The following is a 12942-nucleotide window of genomic DNA, read 5'->3' on the forward strand; positions in this document are numbered from 1 at the left end:
GATGGTCTCGATCTCCTGACCTCGTGATCCGCCCGTCTCGGCCTCCCAAAGTGCTGGGATTACAGGCTTGAGCCACCGCGCCCGGCCAGACAAATTCTTTAAAAAATACAAACAAGTAAATTTGAATTTTGACTGGGTATTTGATATTGAATAATTATTATAATGTTCAGGAGTTATGCTGGTATTTTATCTTTTTTTGAAGTTCTTATGTAGGAGGTACATTTTGAAATACTTATAGATGATACGATCTAGAACTTGTTTTAAAGTGATATGGGAACTATTAAGTATGTAGAAGGTATAGAAGAAATAAGACTTGCCATATCAAGTCTTATTTCTTATCAAGAAATAAGACTTGATAATTATTGAAGCAGGGTGGTGGTTACGTCAGGGTTCACTGTAGTGTTCTCTTTTTATGTATGTTTTGACTTCTCCATAATAAAACATTTAAAAAAATTAAAAACCCACCATCGATAACTTGCCAGTATAGTTTAACATAGATAGAACTTGCTGGAATTTTCTGTTTTATTTATCTATCTGCCTCTACAATCACTAGTCTTCTGGCTCAGTAACTGAGGGTCTAGTCTACTGAAGAGCTCTCAGTTTCTGAGAGAGTATGAGATAAGCCACTGTTGGCCCATTAGTAGCCACCTACATGGCTATTCCTTTGGTGGTCTAGCTTTGTGGTTAACTGTGGTGATATAACCTGCCAGGTGGAACATACATTTCAGAGGGGCCCATCCCATTCTGGTGATTTTGGGTAAAAAGTTGGGGCCATATTTTGCTTGACTGTTTGGTTTTTTGTTTCTTCTTGTTGTTGTTGTTGTTTTGAAACAGAGCCTTGCTCTGTCGCCCAGGCTGGAGTGCAGTGGCACTATGTTGGCTCACTGCAACCTCCACCTCCCTGGTTCAAGCAGTTCTCCTGCCTCAGCTCCCCAAGTAGATGGAATTACAGGTATGCGCCACCATGCCTGGCTAATTTTTGTATTTTTAGTAGAGACGGAGTTTTGCCATGTTGGCCAGGCTGGTCTTGAGCTCCTGGCCTCAAGTGATTGCCTGCCTTGGCCTCCCAAAGTGCTGAGATTACAGGCGTGAGCCACCATGCCTGGGCTGCTTGACTCTTCAGCTTAGGTATATTGGCGCTCTGAAATTTTCTATCTGGTTTTGAGTATTCTTTGTAAATCAGGAAACTTAGTATTGGCTTTTTCACCAAATGTCATGCAATAGGGGACTTAAAAATATTTATAAAATTGTCTCACAAATGAAAGGAATTTAAGATATTTCAATAATAAATAGCCCAGTTTATTAATATTTATTCATGAATCAATCATTATCTTCTGAAATCATGTCATTTTTACTTGGTGTGGGTTAGTTTTTGTCCAGGTCTTCTGTTTATCAGCCCTGATGACATAAAGAGAAAGGCTACAGTAGGTAGCCTGTCAGTCTCTGGGTTCCCAGTGGTTGCTTAAAGAATTTTGCATTTCTCGGATTTAACTCACTAGGAAGAGAAACCGTTCTTTAGATTCTGTGTACTTGCTGAATTAATGTTTGTTGATGAATATTGTTTTTAAAAAATTAAGGGGGATTAGCTAACAAATTATATTCTAATAAAATAGGCTTTACCTAGTTAAAATATGGAAAAAAGACAACATATTTTATTCTGCTGATTTGGTGGAGGAGATTACATGTGGTCACTTAAATCATGAGAGTCAGGATACTAGCCACATAGAACTCTAAATGTGTCTTTCATCCCCAGTTAAGACATATGGGTAAAGTGTTAGTGAACCTCCCCTACCTGTCTGTTTTTCTGTTAGTTGTAGATTTGGGTGAAGCTTAATTTTTTGGTGAGTTTGGTCACATTAAACCTGAGATGAGTGGCAGTCTTGAATATTTTGGCATATAGGACACCATTTCTGTTTCTAATAAAATACGGATTTGTACTTGGGAGGCTGAAGTGGAAGAATCGCCTGAGCCCAGGAAGTTGAGGCTGCAGTGAGCCATGACTGTGCCACTGCGCTCCAGCCTGGGTGACAGAGTGAGACCCTGTATCAGATAAAATAAAATAAAGTAAATCAGATAAAATAAAATAAAGTGGGTTTAACATTGTTTCTAACATTCCTTTTTTTTTTCTTCCTTTACCCTTTAGCTGGCAATCCTTTGGTCCAGCAAGGTGGACAGCCACTCATCCTGACCCAGAATCCAGCCCCAGGTCTGGGCACAATGGTTACTCAACCAGTATTGAGGCCTGTTCAGGTCATGCAGAATGCCAATCATGTGACTAGTTCCCCTGTGGCCTCACAACCAATATTTATCACTACGCAGGTGAGTAGGACTCTGAATTCCGAGGTTGCTAGAGGAAAGACTGTGAACCTCTGAAAGCTCTGACTTAGGGTCTTTGGCATCATTAGAAGTGGTTCTAAGTCTTGTTTCTTGACCTGGCTTTCTCATTTACTGTTCTGCAATTTGATGTTGACTGTGGAAAGCCCAGCATAGATAGCATGGCTGGGTAATATCTTCTTTAAACCCCTTAGAAGTTTATTAAGTGATTTGATTAAAGTCTAGGCAGAAATTAGTGGGAAAGCTTGGATTAGGAAGCCTTAATGCTTGGCTCTTGAGGCTTTTCACCCTTTGCTTGGACTGCTCCTCTTCCCATGGGATGAGTTAGTTAACTTTTGGAGATGTATATATGTAATTGGTGGAGTTCATGGAGACCTTTGGGAGACAAGGAAGATGACTTATTTGATATATAATGTGTTGAATTGAAGTTGAAAGCCTAATTCTGAAAGCCTGATTCTAAAGGCAAATGCTTCTCTTTGCCTGTGGCCTCCTGAGTTGTAAATTCTTATGAATTTGCCAAAGGTTTGGTGGCCTTTGAAGTAGACTTTGGGAACAATTTCTTAGGATTGTTTGTATGTTGAATCACTCTGGTGAACATTGCTCTTCCCCTCCCCCACCCCCACTTCTCTTCATTTAGCACTTTAGGGAGCCAATGTGTTGATGAGGTTTTTTTAAACCGATGCTGTCTTAAGTCAGGGAATAGGTTTTTATTTTTGCTCATGTGTACCAAAGCTTGTTCTCTAGTTTTGATATTTTGTTACTCAAAAGTTTGCCAGAATTTCCTAAACTTTTCCATCTCAGTCATTTAAAAGCTGTAATTCTAGAGAGAGAACCATTAAGTAAGAGTATGGGAATTTTTTTGGATATAGGTCATACTGCAATGTTTGTTAGTGTTAGTTGGTCTCCATGTTAAAGATCATTTTGCTTTTTAATACAGGGATTTCCTGTAAGGAATGTCCGGCCTGTACAAAATGCAATGAATCAGGTTGGGATTGTGCTGAACGTACAGCAAGGCCAAACAGTTAGACCAATTACACTAGTTCCAGGTAAGGAAAAATGTCTATCCATTTGGAGTAAACCGGCATCCAGAAGATTTGTTTTTGTTGTTCTACATATCCTAAGTCATTTAGTAAGTATATTTAAAGAAAATATAAAAATCTTAATGATTTAAGCCCAATTTTTAAAAATCTGGCCAGGGTGGTCTGTTTAGCTTTTTACCACCCTTCATGAAGTAGTAAAACAGAGTTTACAGTTGTTTTTCTGTAAGTGGTATTTAGTCAGCTATTAAGTTTGTTATCCTGGAGAAATGTTATTAATGCAAACTCACAAATTCACTCCTTACACATCTCCTCATTTGCACGGTGGGATTATAAACTTTGTTTTAATTTTATAGCATGGATTTTAGATATAAACAAATGACCATTCCCTTTATGGATAAATACTGTCAATGACTAGATAGTTTTTTTGTTGTTTTTTTAAGATTCTGCTAGATAGTTTTTTTGTTTTTTAAGATTCTGAGAAGGCCGGGCGTGGTGGCTCAAGCCTGTAATCCCAGCACTTTGAGAGGCCAAGATGGGCAGATCACGTGGTCAGGAGATCGAGACCATCCTGGCTAACACGGTGAAACCCCGTCTCTACTAAAAATACAAAAAACTAGCCGAGCGAGGTGGCGGCACCTGTAGTCCCAGCTACTCGGGAGGCTGAGGCCGGAGAATGGCGTAAACCCGTGGGGCGGAGCTTGCAGTGAGCTGAGATCCGGCCACTGCACTCCAGCCTGGGTGACAGAGCGAGACTACATCTCAAAAAAAAAAAAAAAAAAAAAGATTCTGAGAAGGATAATTTTTTAAAATCTTAGAATTTTCCATTGCTCTATTTAGCATGTATAAGTTTACTACAATTCAGACCAAAAAAGAGTATCTTAATTTAGCTATTTGTAAGGGTACCTCTGTAGCTTGTCTTCCTAAGGTTTTGTTTTTTGTTCTCATAGCCCACAGGGGTTTTTAGCCCTCAGTCTGACCAGCTTACCCTGGTATTTCTTTATTTTTCTCAGTGGAATCGTCTGCAGTTGAGCCAGTAGACATTCTCCTTTGGGACATCCTAGTAGAATGACATAGTCTGTCTTCTGAGTTGATAGGAAAGGACGGAAGACTCCTTTAGTATTCTGAGAAAGACTGATTTCTTTTTTCAGGACCAGGTTTGCCATTTGGCCTATATACACCCATATTGCCTCCCACTCTTTTCTTCCAGTACCAAGGTCAAGCTGCTAATTGTATTCTTAGAATTAAAAAGGCAGTGTAGTAAGGTGTTTTAGGAGGAGTAGATGGGAGTCTTAACTAAATGTTTTTAGGCTACCCAGGCTAATTTATTTTGTCAACGTGGACACCTTGTGCTTTCTTAGTCTTTAGAATCTATACTACTCTTGGAAACCTCTGATGATCATCCATCAGTTTGGGGAAATAATCTTTCCAGTAAAGGCAGGGAGAATGTGTTATAGGTGAGCTCACTGACCAAGATCTGGTACTTTATCTCTCTTTTAAAGCCCCAGGTACCCAGTTTGTTAAGCCGACAGTTGGAGTTCCACAAGTGTTCTCCCAGATGACCCCTGTGAGGCCAGGCTCCACAATGCCTGTGAGGCCCACCACCAACACCTTCACCACCGTCATCCCGGCCACTCTTACCATTCGAAGCACCGTCCCACAGTCCCAGTCCCAGCAGACCAAGTCCACTCCCAGCACTTCCACCACTCCCACTGCCACACAGCCAACCTCACTGGGGCAACTAGCTGTTCAGTCTCCTGGCCAGTCAAACCAGACCACGAATCCCAAGCTAGGTAAGGCTTGGGAAGAGGAGATGGCAGAGCTAGGATGGGATGGAGGGTGGAGAACAGATGATTATCACTTGGTCACCGTAGCTCCCTCCTTCCCCTCTCCACCTGCAGTGAGCATTGCCAGCTTTGTCACTGTGAAGCGACCTGGCGTTACAGGTGAAAATAGCAATGAAGTGGCCAAATTGGTGAATACCCTTAACACAATCCCTTCCCTGGGCCAGAGTGCTGGGCCAGTGGTGGTGTCCAACAACAGCTCTGCTCATGGCTCTCAAAGAACCAGCGGACCTGAGTCATCAATGAAAGGTACAATAACCTGAAAGACCCTGAGCAGCCAGTCATTCAAAAACATTACTAAAGCGTTCGTTGTATCAGAGCTCTATACTCAGAAATACAGAAATAAAATAAAATATAGCTGCTGTAGTTTGTTCTTATAGAAACTTTAGTAAGGAGAAAGTCACTTATAAAACGTGTAACTGAATCAGCTCCAAGAAATTCTGTGTGTAATTGTGCTTTGGAGATTAGTAAAATTGATTGATCAAGAGATTGGTGAGATAATGAAAGATAACTTCATGGAAGAGATGGATTTCTAAACAAGGTTTTAAAGATGGGATTTGGTAGAGAGATCTTCAGGTTGAGAATATGAGCATGAGGGTTTTCGATGGTCTAGAGCAGGGGTCAGCAAATGTTTTCTGTAAAGGGTCTAGTAGTAAATTTGTAGGCTTTGTGCACGATACATAGCCTCTGTTGCAGCTATTAGCTGTGCTGTTGTGTGGAAGCAGCCACAGGTACATAAACGAATGAGCATGGCTGTGCTCCACTAAAAACTATTTATGGACTGAAATTTAAGTTTCATAAAATTTTCATGTGTCGAAAAATTTTATTCTTTTATTTCAACCTTTTAAAAATAAAAACCGCAAGATGCAGTGGCTCACATCTAATCCCAGCATTATGGGAGGCCAAGGTGGGAGGATCACTTGAGCCTAGGAGTTTGAGACCAGCCTGGGCAACATGGTGAGATCCCTTCTCTACCAAAAAAAAAAAAAAAAAAATTAGCCAGGTGTGGTGGTGTATGTCTGCAGTCCTCGCTACTCAGGAGTCTGAGGTGAGAGGATGGCTTGAACCCAGAAGGTTGAGCCTGCAGTGAGCCGTGGTCATGCCACTGCAACAGAACGAGACCCTATCTCAAAAAAAGGTAAAAACCTTTAAAAAATGGTGTTGGCTGGCCGGGCGTGGTAGCTCAAGCCTGTAATCCCAGCACTTTGGGAGGCCGAGACGGGCGGATCACGAGGTCAGGAGTTCGAGACCATCCTGGCTAACATGGTGAAACCCCGTCTCTACTAAAAAATACAAAAAGCTAGCCGGGCGAGGTGGCTGGTGCCTGTAGTCCCAGCTACTCGGGAGGCTGAGGCAGGAAAATGGCGTAAACCCGGGAGGCGGAGCTTGCGGTGAGCTGAGATCCGGCCACTGCACTCCAGCCTGGGCGACAGAGCGAGACTCCGTCTCAAAAAAAAAAAAAATGGTGTTGGGAAAACTAGATATCCGTGTCCAAAAAAAATGAAGTTGAACCTTACCTTACTCTAAATACAAAAATTAACTCAAAATGGATCAAAGTCCTAAATGAACTAAAACTATAAGACTCTTAGAAAAATCATAGGACAAAAAGCTTCATGATACTGGATTTGACAATGATTACTATTTCTTGGATATGACACCAAAAGCATAGGCAAGAAAAGAAAAAAATAGGTAAATTAAATTATATCAAAATTTAAAACTTTTGTGCATCAAAGGACATTATCAACACAGTGAAAAGGGAAGCCACAGAATGGGAGAAAATATTTGCGAATTATGTCTCTAATAAGGGGTTGACATCCAGAATATATAGAGAATTCCTATAGTTCAACATCAAAAAAATTCCCAAACAACCTTTTTTAAAAATAGGCAAAGGAGGCCGGGCGCCGTGGCTCACGCCTGTAATCCTAGCACTTTGGGAGGCCTAGGTGGGCAGATCACGAGGTCAGGAGATCGAGACCATCCCGGTGAAACCCCATCTCTACTAAAAATACAAAAAATTAGCCGGGTGCGGTGGCAGGTGCCTGTGGTCCCAGCTACTCAGGAGGCTGAGGCAGGAGAATGGCATGAACCCAGGAGGCGGAGCTTGCAGTGAGCCGAGATGGCTCCACTGCACTCCAGCCTGGGTGAGAGCGAGACTCCGTCTCACAAAAAAAAAAAAAACAAAAAAAAATAGGCAAAGGATTGGCTGGGTGCAGTGGTTTATGCCTGTAATCCCAGCACTTTGAGAGGCCAAGGCAAGTGGATCACGAGGTCAGGAGTTCAAGACCAGCCTGACCAATATGGTGAAACCCTGTCTCTACTAAAAATACAAAAATTAGCCAGGCACAGTGTTGTGTGCCTGTATTCCCAGCTACTCAGGAGGCTAAAATGGGAGAATTGCTTGAACCTGGAAAGCAGAGGTTGTGGTGAGCGAGATCGTGCCACTGCACTGCAGCCTGGGCGACAGAGCAAGATCCCATCTCAAAAAAAAAAAAGGTAGGCAAAGGACTGAACAGACCTTTCTCCAAAGAAAGTTATAGCCAATAAGCTCATGAAAAGGTGCTCAGCGTTATTAATCATTACGGAAATGCAAATCAAAACCACAATGAGGTACCCTCTCACCCCCATTAGGATGGCTACTAGCAAAGAAGCGGAAAATAACAAATATTGTTGAGGATGTGGAGAAAGCAGAACCCTTACGCACTGTTGGTGGAAATATAAAATGATACAGCCACTTTGGAAACAGTGTGATGGTTCCTCAAAAAGTTAAAAATGATAGAATTGTATGCTCCAGGAATTCCACTTCTGGTTCTATACCCAAAAGAATTGAAAGCAGGGTTTAGAACAGGTATTTGTACACCTATGCTCATTGCAACATTATTCACAATAGCTGAAAGGTGAAAGCAACACAGAGGTCCATCAACTGATAAAGGCATAAATAAAATGTGGTATTCACATACAATGGTATATTATTCAGGCTTAAGAAAGGAAATTCTGCTACAACAGTGCTGCAACATGGTTGAACCTTGAGGACATTATGCTAAAGTGAAATAGGCTAGTCACAAAAGGACAATTACTATATGATTCCACTTACTTGAGGTACCTGGAGTAGTCAAATTCATAGAGACAAAGTTGAATGGTGGTTGCCGGGTTGGAGGCGAGGGGAGAGTTTTTTATTGGATATAACTTCAGTTCTGCAAGATTGAAAAAACAAAAACAAAAACCTTAACAAAAAAATCACATACAGGCCGGACGTGGTGGCTCAAGCCTGTAATCCCAGCACTTTGGGAGGCCAAGACGGGCGGATCACGAGGTCAGGAGATCGAGACCATCCTGGCTAACACGGTGAAACCCCGTCTCTACTAAAAAATACAAAAAAAAAAAAAAACTAGCCAGGCGAGGTGGCGGGTGCCTGTAGTCCCAGCTACTCCGGAGGCTGAGTCAGGAGAATAGCGTGAACCCGGGAGGCGGAGCTTGCAGTGAGCTGAGATCCGGCCACTGCACTCCAGCCTGGGCGACAGAGCAAGACTCCGTCTCAAAAAAAAAAAAAAAAAAAAAAATCACATACAAATTATTCTTAGGTTATGGGCCAAACAGAAACTGGCAGCTGGGCTGGATTTGATCTGCGAGCTGTGGTTTGCTGACCCCTGGCCTAGAGTTAGAACAGTAAAAGGAACGTGCCTCAAACATAGTGATCTTGAGCCCAGGGAGGTCAAGGCTGCAGTGAGCTGTGGTCGTGCCACTGCACTCCAGCCTGGGCAACAGACTGAGAGACCCTGTCTCAAAAAAACAAACAAACAAAAAACCATAGTGATCTCTCATGCTTGCTTATCTTTTTATATATTTCTCAGGGAGTGTTTGACCTTTTCCCAAAAGGTTAGTAATCTTTTTCCACTGTCATTGTATTAATCTTATCAATTCTTCTTACTTTTTTCAGTGACCTCTTCCATCCCAGTATTTGACCTCCAGGATGGTGGACGGAAAATATGTCCACGGTGTAATGCTCAATTTCGTGTTACTGAAGCTTTGAGAGGTCACATGTGTGTAAGTGATATCACCTGTGATCCAGCTTAAGTGGCTTCTGCCATTTACCTTCATTAATATTGGAAGCTTGTGAAGCAGGGGCTCTAAAATGACTGAAGCTTTTTAAAGGGTTATTGTTTCTCTTGGTCTGTTTTTAAAAGAGCTGTGTACTTTGGAATGTGATGGGATACATTTAAAGACCCTCAAATAGATCAGAACATATGTGATCTTACTTTCTTAGCATAGTAGATTTTGAAACCACACAGAAGAACAGGTTTATAGGTAATAAGGACTCAAACCATATTGGCCTCAGTTCATTTTCTGTTAATTGTATCATTGGATGAATTGGGAGCTCTTACTTCCATTTTTTTAGCTTTTCATTTTTTGGTATTAGTCCAGATAAAAAGGTTGGAAAATGTTTTTTGCCAGGGAGCTCAGAGCCGAGTTATACTAATGATTAAGGGACCTAAGACAGGCAGGAGGGAGAAGTACAAAGTATGGTGTTTGGGTGGCATATGGCTGTGGATATACTCTAGAAAAGGAGTGAAACTTGGAAACACTGAAAGACTGAAGGGTGAAAGCTGAATGAGAATACCTGAAACCAAACCGTTAACAAGGAATGGTAGTGAAGTTAAGGAGTTAGCACATTCTAGCCCCCAGGATAACCAGAATGATCAGATGTCTTTCTTTATAGTACTGTTGCCCAGAAATGGTTGAATACCAGAAGAAAGGAAAGTCCCTGGATTCAGAACCCAGTGTCCCATCAGCAGCAAAGCCCCCATCCCCTGAGAAAACAGCTCCTGTTGCTTCCACACCCTCTTCTACACCTATTCCTGCTCTGTCACCACCTACCAAAGTACCAGAGCCAAATGAGAACGTGGGTGATGCCGTCCAGACCAAACTCATTATGCTTGTAGATGACTTCTACTATGGACGGGATGGTGGCAAAGTAGCCCAGCTCACAAATTTCCCTAAGGTCGCCACATCTTTCCGATGCCCACATTGTACCAAAAGGCTAAAAAACAATATTCGGTAAGTGTTGAAGAGCCTTGGAGGTTACCTTGGACAAGAGAAGACTTACATTTTCTTATATATTTTAAGTCTTTCTCTTTGGAGAATGGACCTAACTACTATGCAATCTTGCTGGGGTTATCTTTGAATCAGTAACTAGGACTATAGAAGGAGATATTGTGGTATTAAACAAAAGGTCACTGGATCGAGTAAAGGAAACCAGTACATCTCCTTTCACAGAACTCTCTTAGTTTCAAGAACTCACTATCTTTCTGGGCTCAGAAAAGGATATCCCAAACAGGAAGTTTGGGGAATGGAGGGGAGTAGATAATGTTTGTTCTGTGATTTTACCATTGTATTTCTAAAAGGCTACTGATTTTTTATGTTTTCTGTACTTTCTCTTTGTGCTTTATTACAGATTCATGAACCATATGAAACACCACGTAGAACTCGATCAGCAGAACGGTGAGGTAGATGGTCACACTATCTGCCAGCACTGTTACCGCCAGTTTTCCACTCCCTTCCAGCTTCAGTGCCACTTGGAAAATGTTCATAGTCCCTATGAATCTACTAGTAAGTTTGGAAACTCTTAAACTCTAGGGGAATATACCTTGCCGTTCACTCATTGAATGGCGCTGGGGGGAGCCCATTATATTTATTTACATGTGGGTAACAGTGTAGAGGAAGTACTTTTCATATTTGTAGCCAGTTCTTTACTTCATTCACCTTGTTTTTTTTTTTTTTTTACAAGCCTGACTTTTATTTTGTTCAAGCATGGATTGAGTTCAGTCTTAGATCCTGAATTATTAGGGGCCTTGATTCAGAACCACTATAGAAAAACAAACATAATGAATTTATTTCTTAGGTCTCTTTATAGAAGGAACAGTCATCTATTTGCTCATCCACTTTAGTTAATACCCTGATAGGTTTTATGTAGGATAGAAGATAATATTATGAAGTACTTTATCATGAAGACATTGCTTTCAATGAAATATAAGATGAGCTGGAGTGTTTTCTACACTGTACATTTTATAGATGTAGGCTGGACATAAGCTCAAAGAAATTAAGTAGGATAAAAGATAATATGGGCCGGGCGTGGTGGCTCACGCCTGTAATCCCAGCACTTTGGGAGGCCGAGGCAGGCAGATAACGAGGTCAGGAGATCGAGACCATCCTGACGAACACGGTGAAACCCTGTCTCTACTAAAAATGCAAAAAATTAGCCGGTCATGGCAGCGGGCACCTGTTAGTCCCAGCTACTTGGGAGGCTGAGGCAGGAGAATGGCATGAACCCGGGAGGCGGAGCTTGCAGTGAGCTGAGATCGTGCCACTGCACTCCAGCCTGGGCGACTGAGCAAGACTCCATCTCAAAAAAAAAAAAAAAAAAAGATAATATATCCGGGCACGGTGGCTAATGCCTGTAATCCCAACACTTCGGTAGGCTGAGGTGGGCAGATCACCTGAGGTCAGGAATTTGAGACCAGCCTGGCCAACATGGCGAAACGCCATCTCTACTAAAAATACAAAAATTAGCCGGGCATTGTGGTGGGCGCTTCTGTAATCCCAGCTACTCGGGAGGCTGAGGCAGGAGAATCGCTTGAACCCGGGAGGCAGAGGTTGCAGTGAGCTGAGATCATGCCATTGCACTCCAGTCTGGGCAACAAGAGCAAAATTCCATCTTCCAAAAAATAAAGATTAATATTATTAAGTACTTTATCATTAAGACAGTGCTTTCAATGAAATACAAGTTGAGCTGGAATGTTTTCTACACTGTACATTTTATAGATAGATGTAAGCTGAACATAAGCTCAAAGAAATTAAGTCACTTGCTTATGAGCACACACCTCTAAATACACCTCTACTAAGAAGACATTGTGAGGATTTAAGCCCAGTGTTGAGAATACTTCTGATGTCCTTTACGGGATTTCCAGTTTTTTTGTAAAGACAAAAATTATGTAAATATAGGAAAATGTGAGAACAAGATAGCATATTATAAACAGACATTTTTATCACTGATAGGTGAAATAGTTCAGAGAAGGGAAAAAAATCCTTGTGGCTAGGTTTCCGAGAAAGTTGTGCTTAAATTTAAGAAAGGTTTAGACGGATGGAAAGTAGTAAGAAAAGCTTTTAGGTGATTGAAAACAGCATGATCAAAAGCATAAAAGACATATGCATATTATCTGGAAGCATTTGCTGCAAATGAAAATCCTTAACTAAAAATGAATTAAAGAACAAGGACTGGGTGTGGTGGCTCACACCTGTAATCCCAGCACTTTGGGAGGATTAGGTGGGTGGATCAGTTGAGGCCAGGGGAGACCAGCCTGGCCAACATGGCAAAAGCCCATCTCTACTAAAAATACAAAAATTCACTGGGTGTGGTGGTGCACGCCGGTAATCCCAACTACTCAGGAGGCTGAGGCATGAGAATCACTTGATCCCAGGAGGTGGAGGTTACAGTGAGCTGAGATTACACCACTGCACTCCATCCTGGATGACAGAGCGAGTCTCTATCTCAAAACAAAATAAAACAATAAGAATATCTTTTATATCATTTAACTGAGAGATACAGAAATGGATGCTTCAGCCTAGAACTTGACTGCCCTGCTCTTTTTCAATAATTCTCTTGTCTCTGGCTCATAGCAGGGTGACTGTGTAAGTGTCAGGCACTATGTCCAGACAAAAAATTGTTAGACAAA

General features: G+C 41.7%; 1 protein-coding gene across 6 annotated transcripts in view; it reads left to right on the forward strand.

Annotated features, from left to right (window-relative positions):
- The window catches only part of POGZ (pogo transposable element derived with ZNF domain), a 58511-nt gene that overhangs the window by 25560 nt on the left and 20009 nt on the right, over window positions 1-12942 (forward strand). For 4 of the 6 annotated variants that reach the window (XM_030937225.1, XM_030937228.1, XM_030937226.1 and 1 more), the window contains 7 exons: window positions 2144-2319; window positions 3272-3380; window positions 4874-5164; window positions 5246-5464; window positions 9150-9256; window positions 9930-10267; window positions 10665-10819. In XM_030937225.1, coding sequence (XP_030793085.1) covers window positions 2144-2319; window positions 3272-3380; window positions 4874-5164; window positions 5246-5464; window positions 9150-9256; window positions 9930-10267; window positions 10665-10819 — 1395 coding nt within the window. The remainder of the gene's footprint in view (window positions 1-2143; window positions 2320-3271; window positions 3381-4873; window positions 5165-5245; window positions 5465-9149; window positions 9257-9929; window positions 10268-10664; window positions 10820-12942) is intronic. The other 2 variants (XM_030937227.1, XM_030937229.1) reach the window with 1 other exon arrangement.

Source organism: Rhinopithecus roxellana, chromosome 8, assembly GCF_007565055.1.
Source record: "Rhinopithecus roxellana isolate Shanxi Qingling chromosome 8, ASM756505v1, whole genome shotgun sequence".
NCBI lineage: Eukaryota > Metazoa > Chordata > Mammalia > Primates > Cercopithecidae > Rhinopithecus > Rhinopithecus roxellana.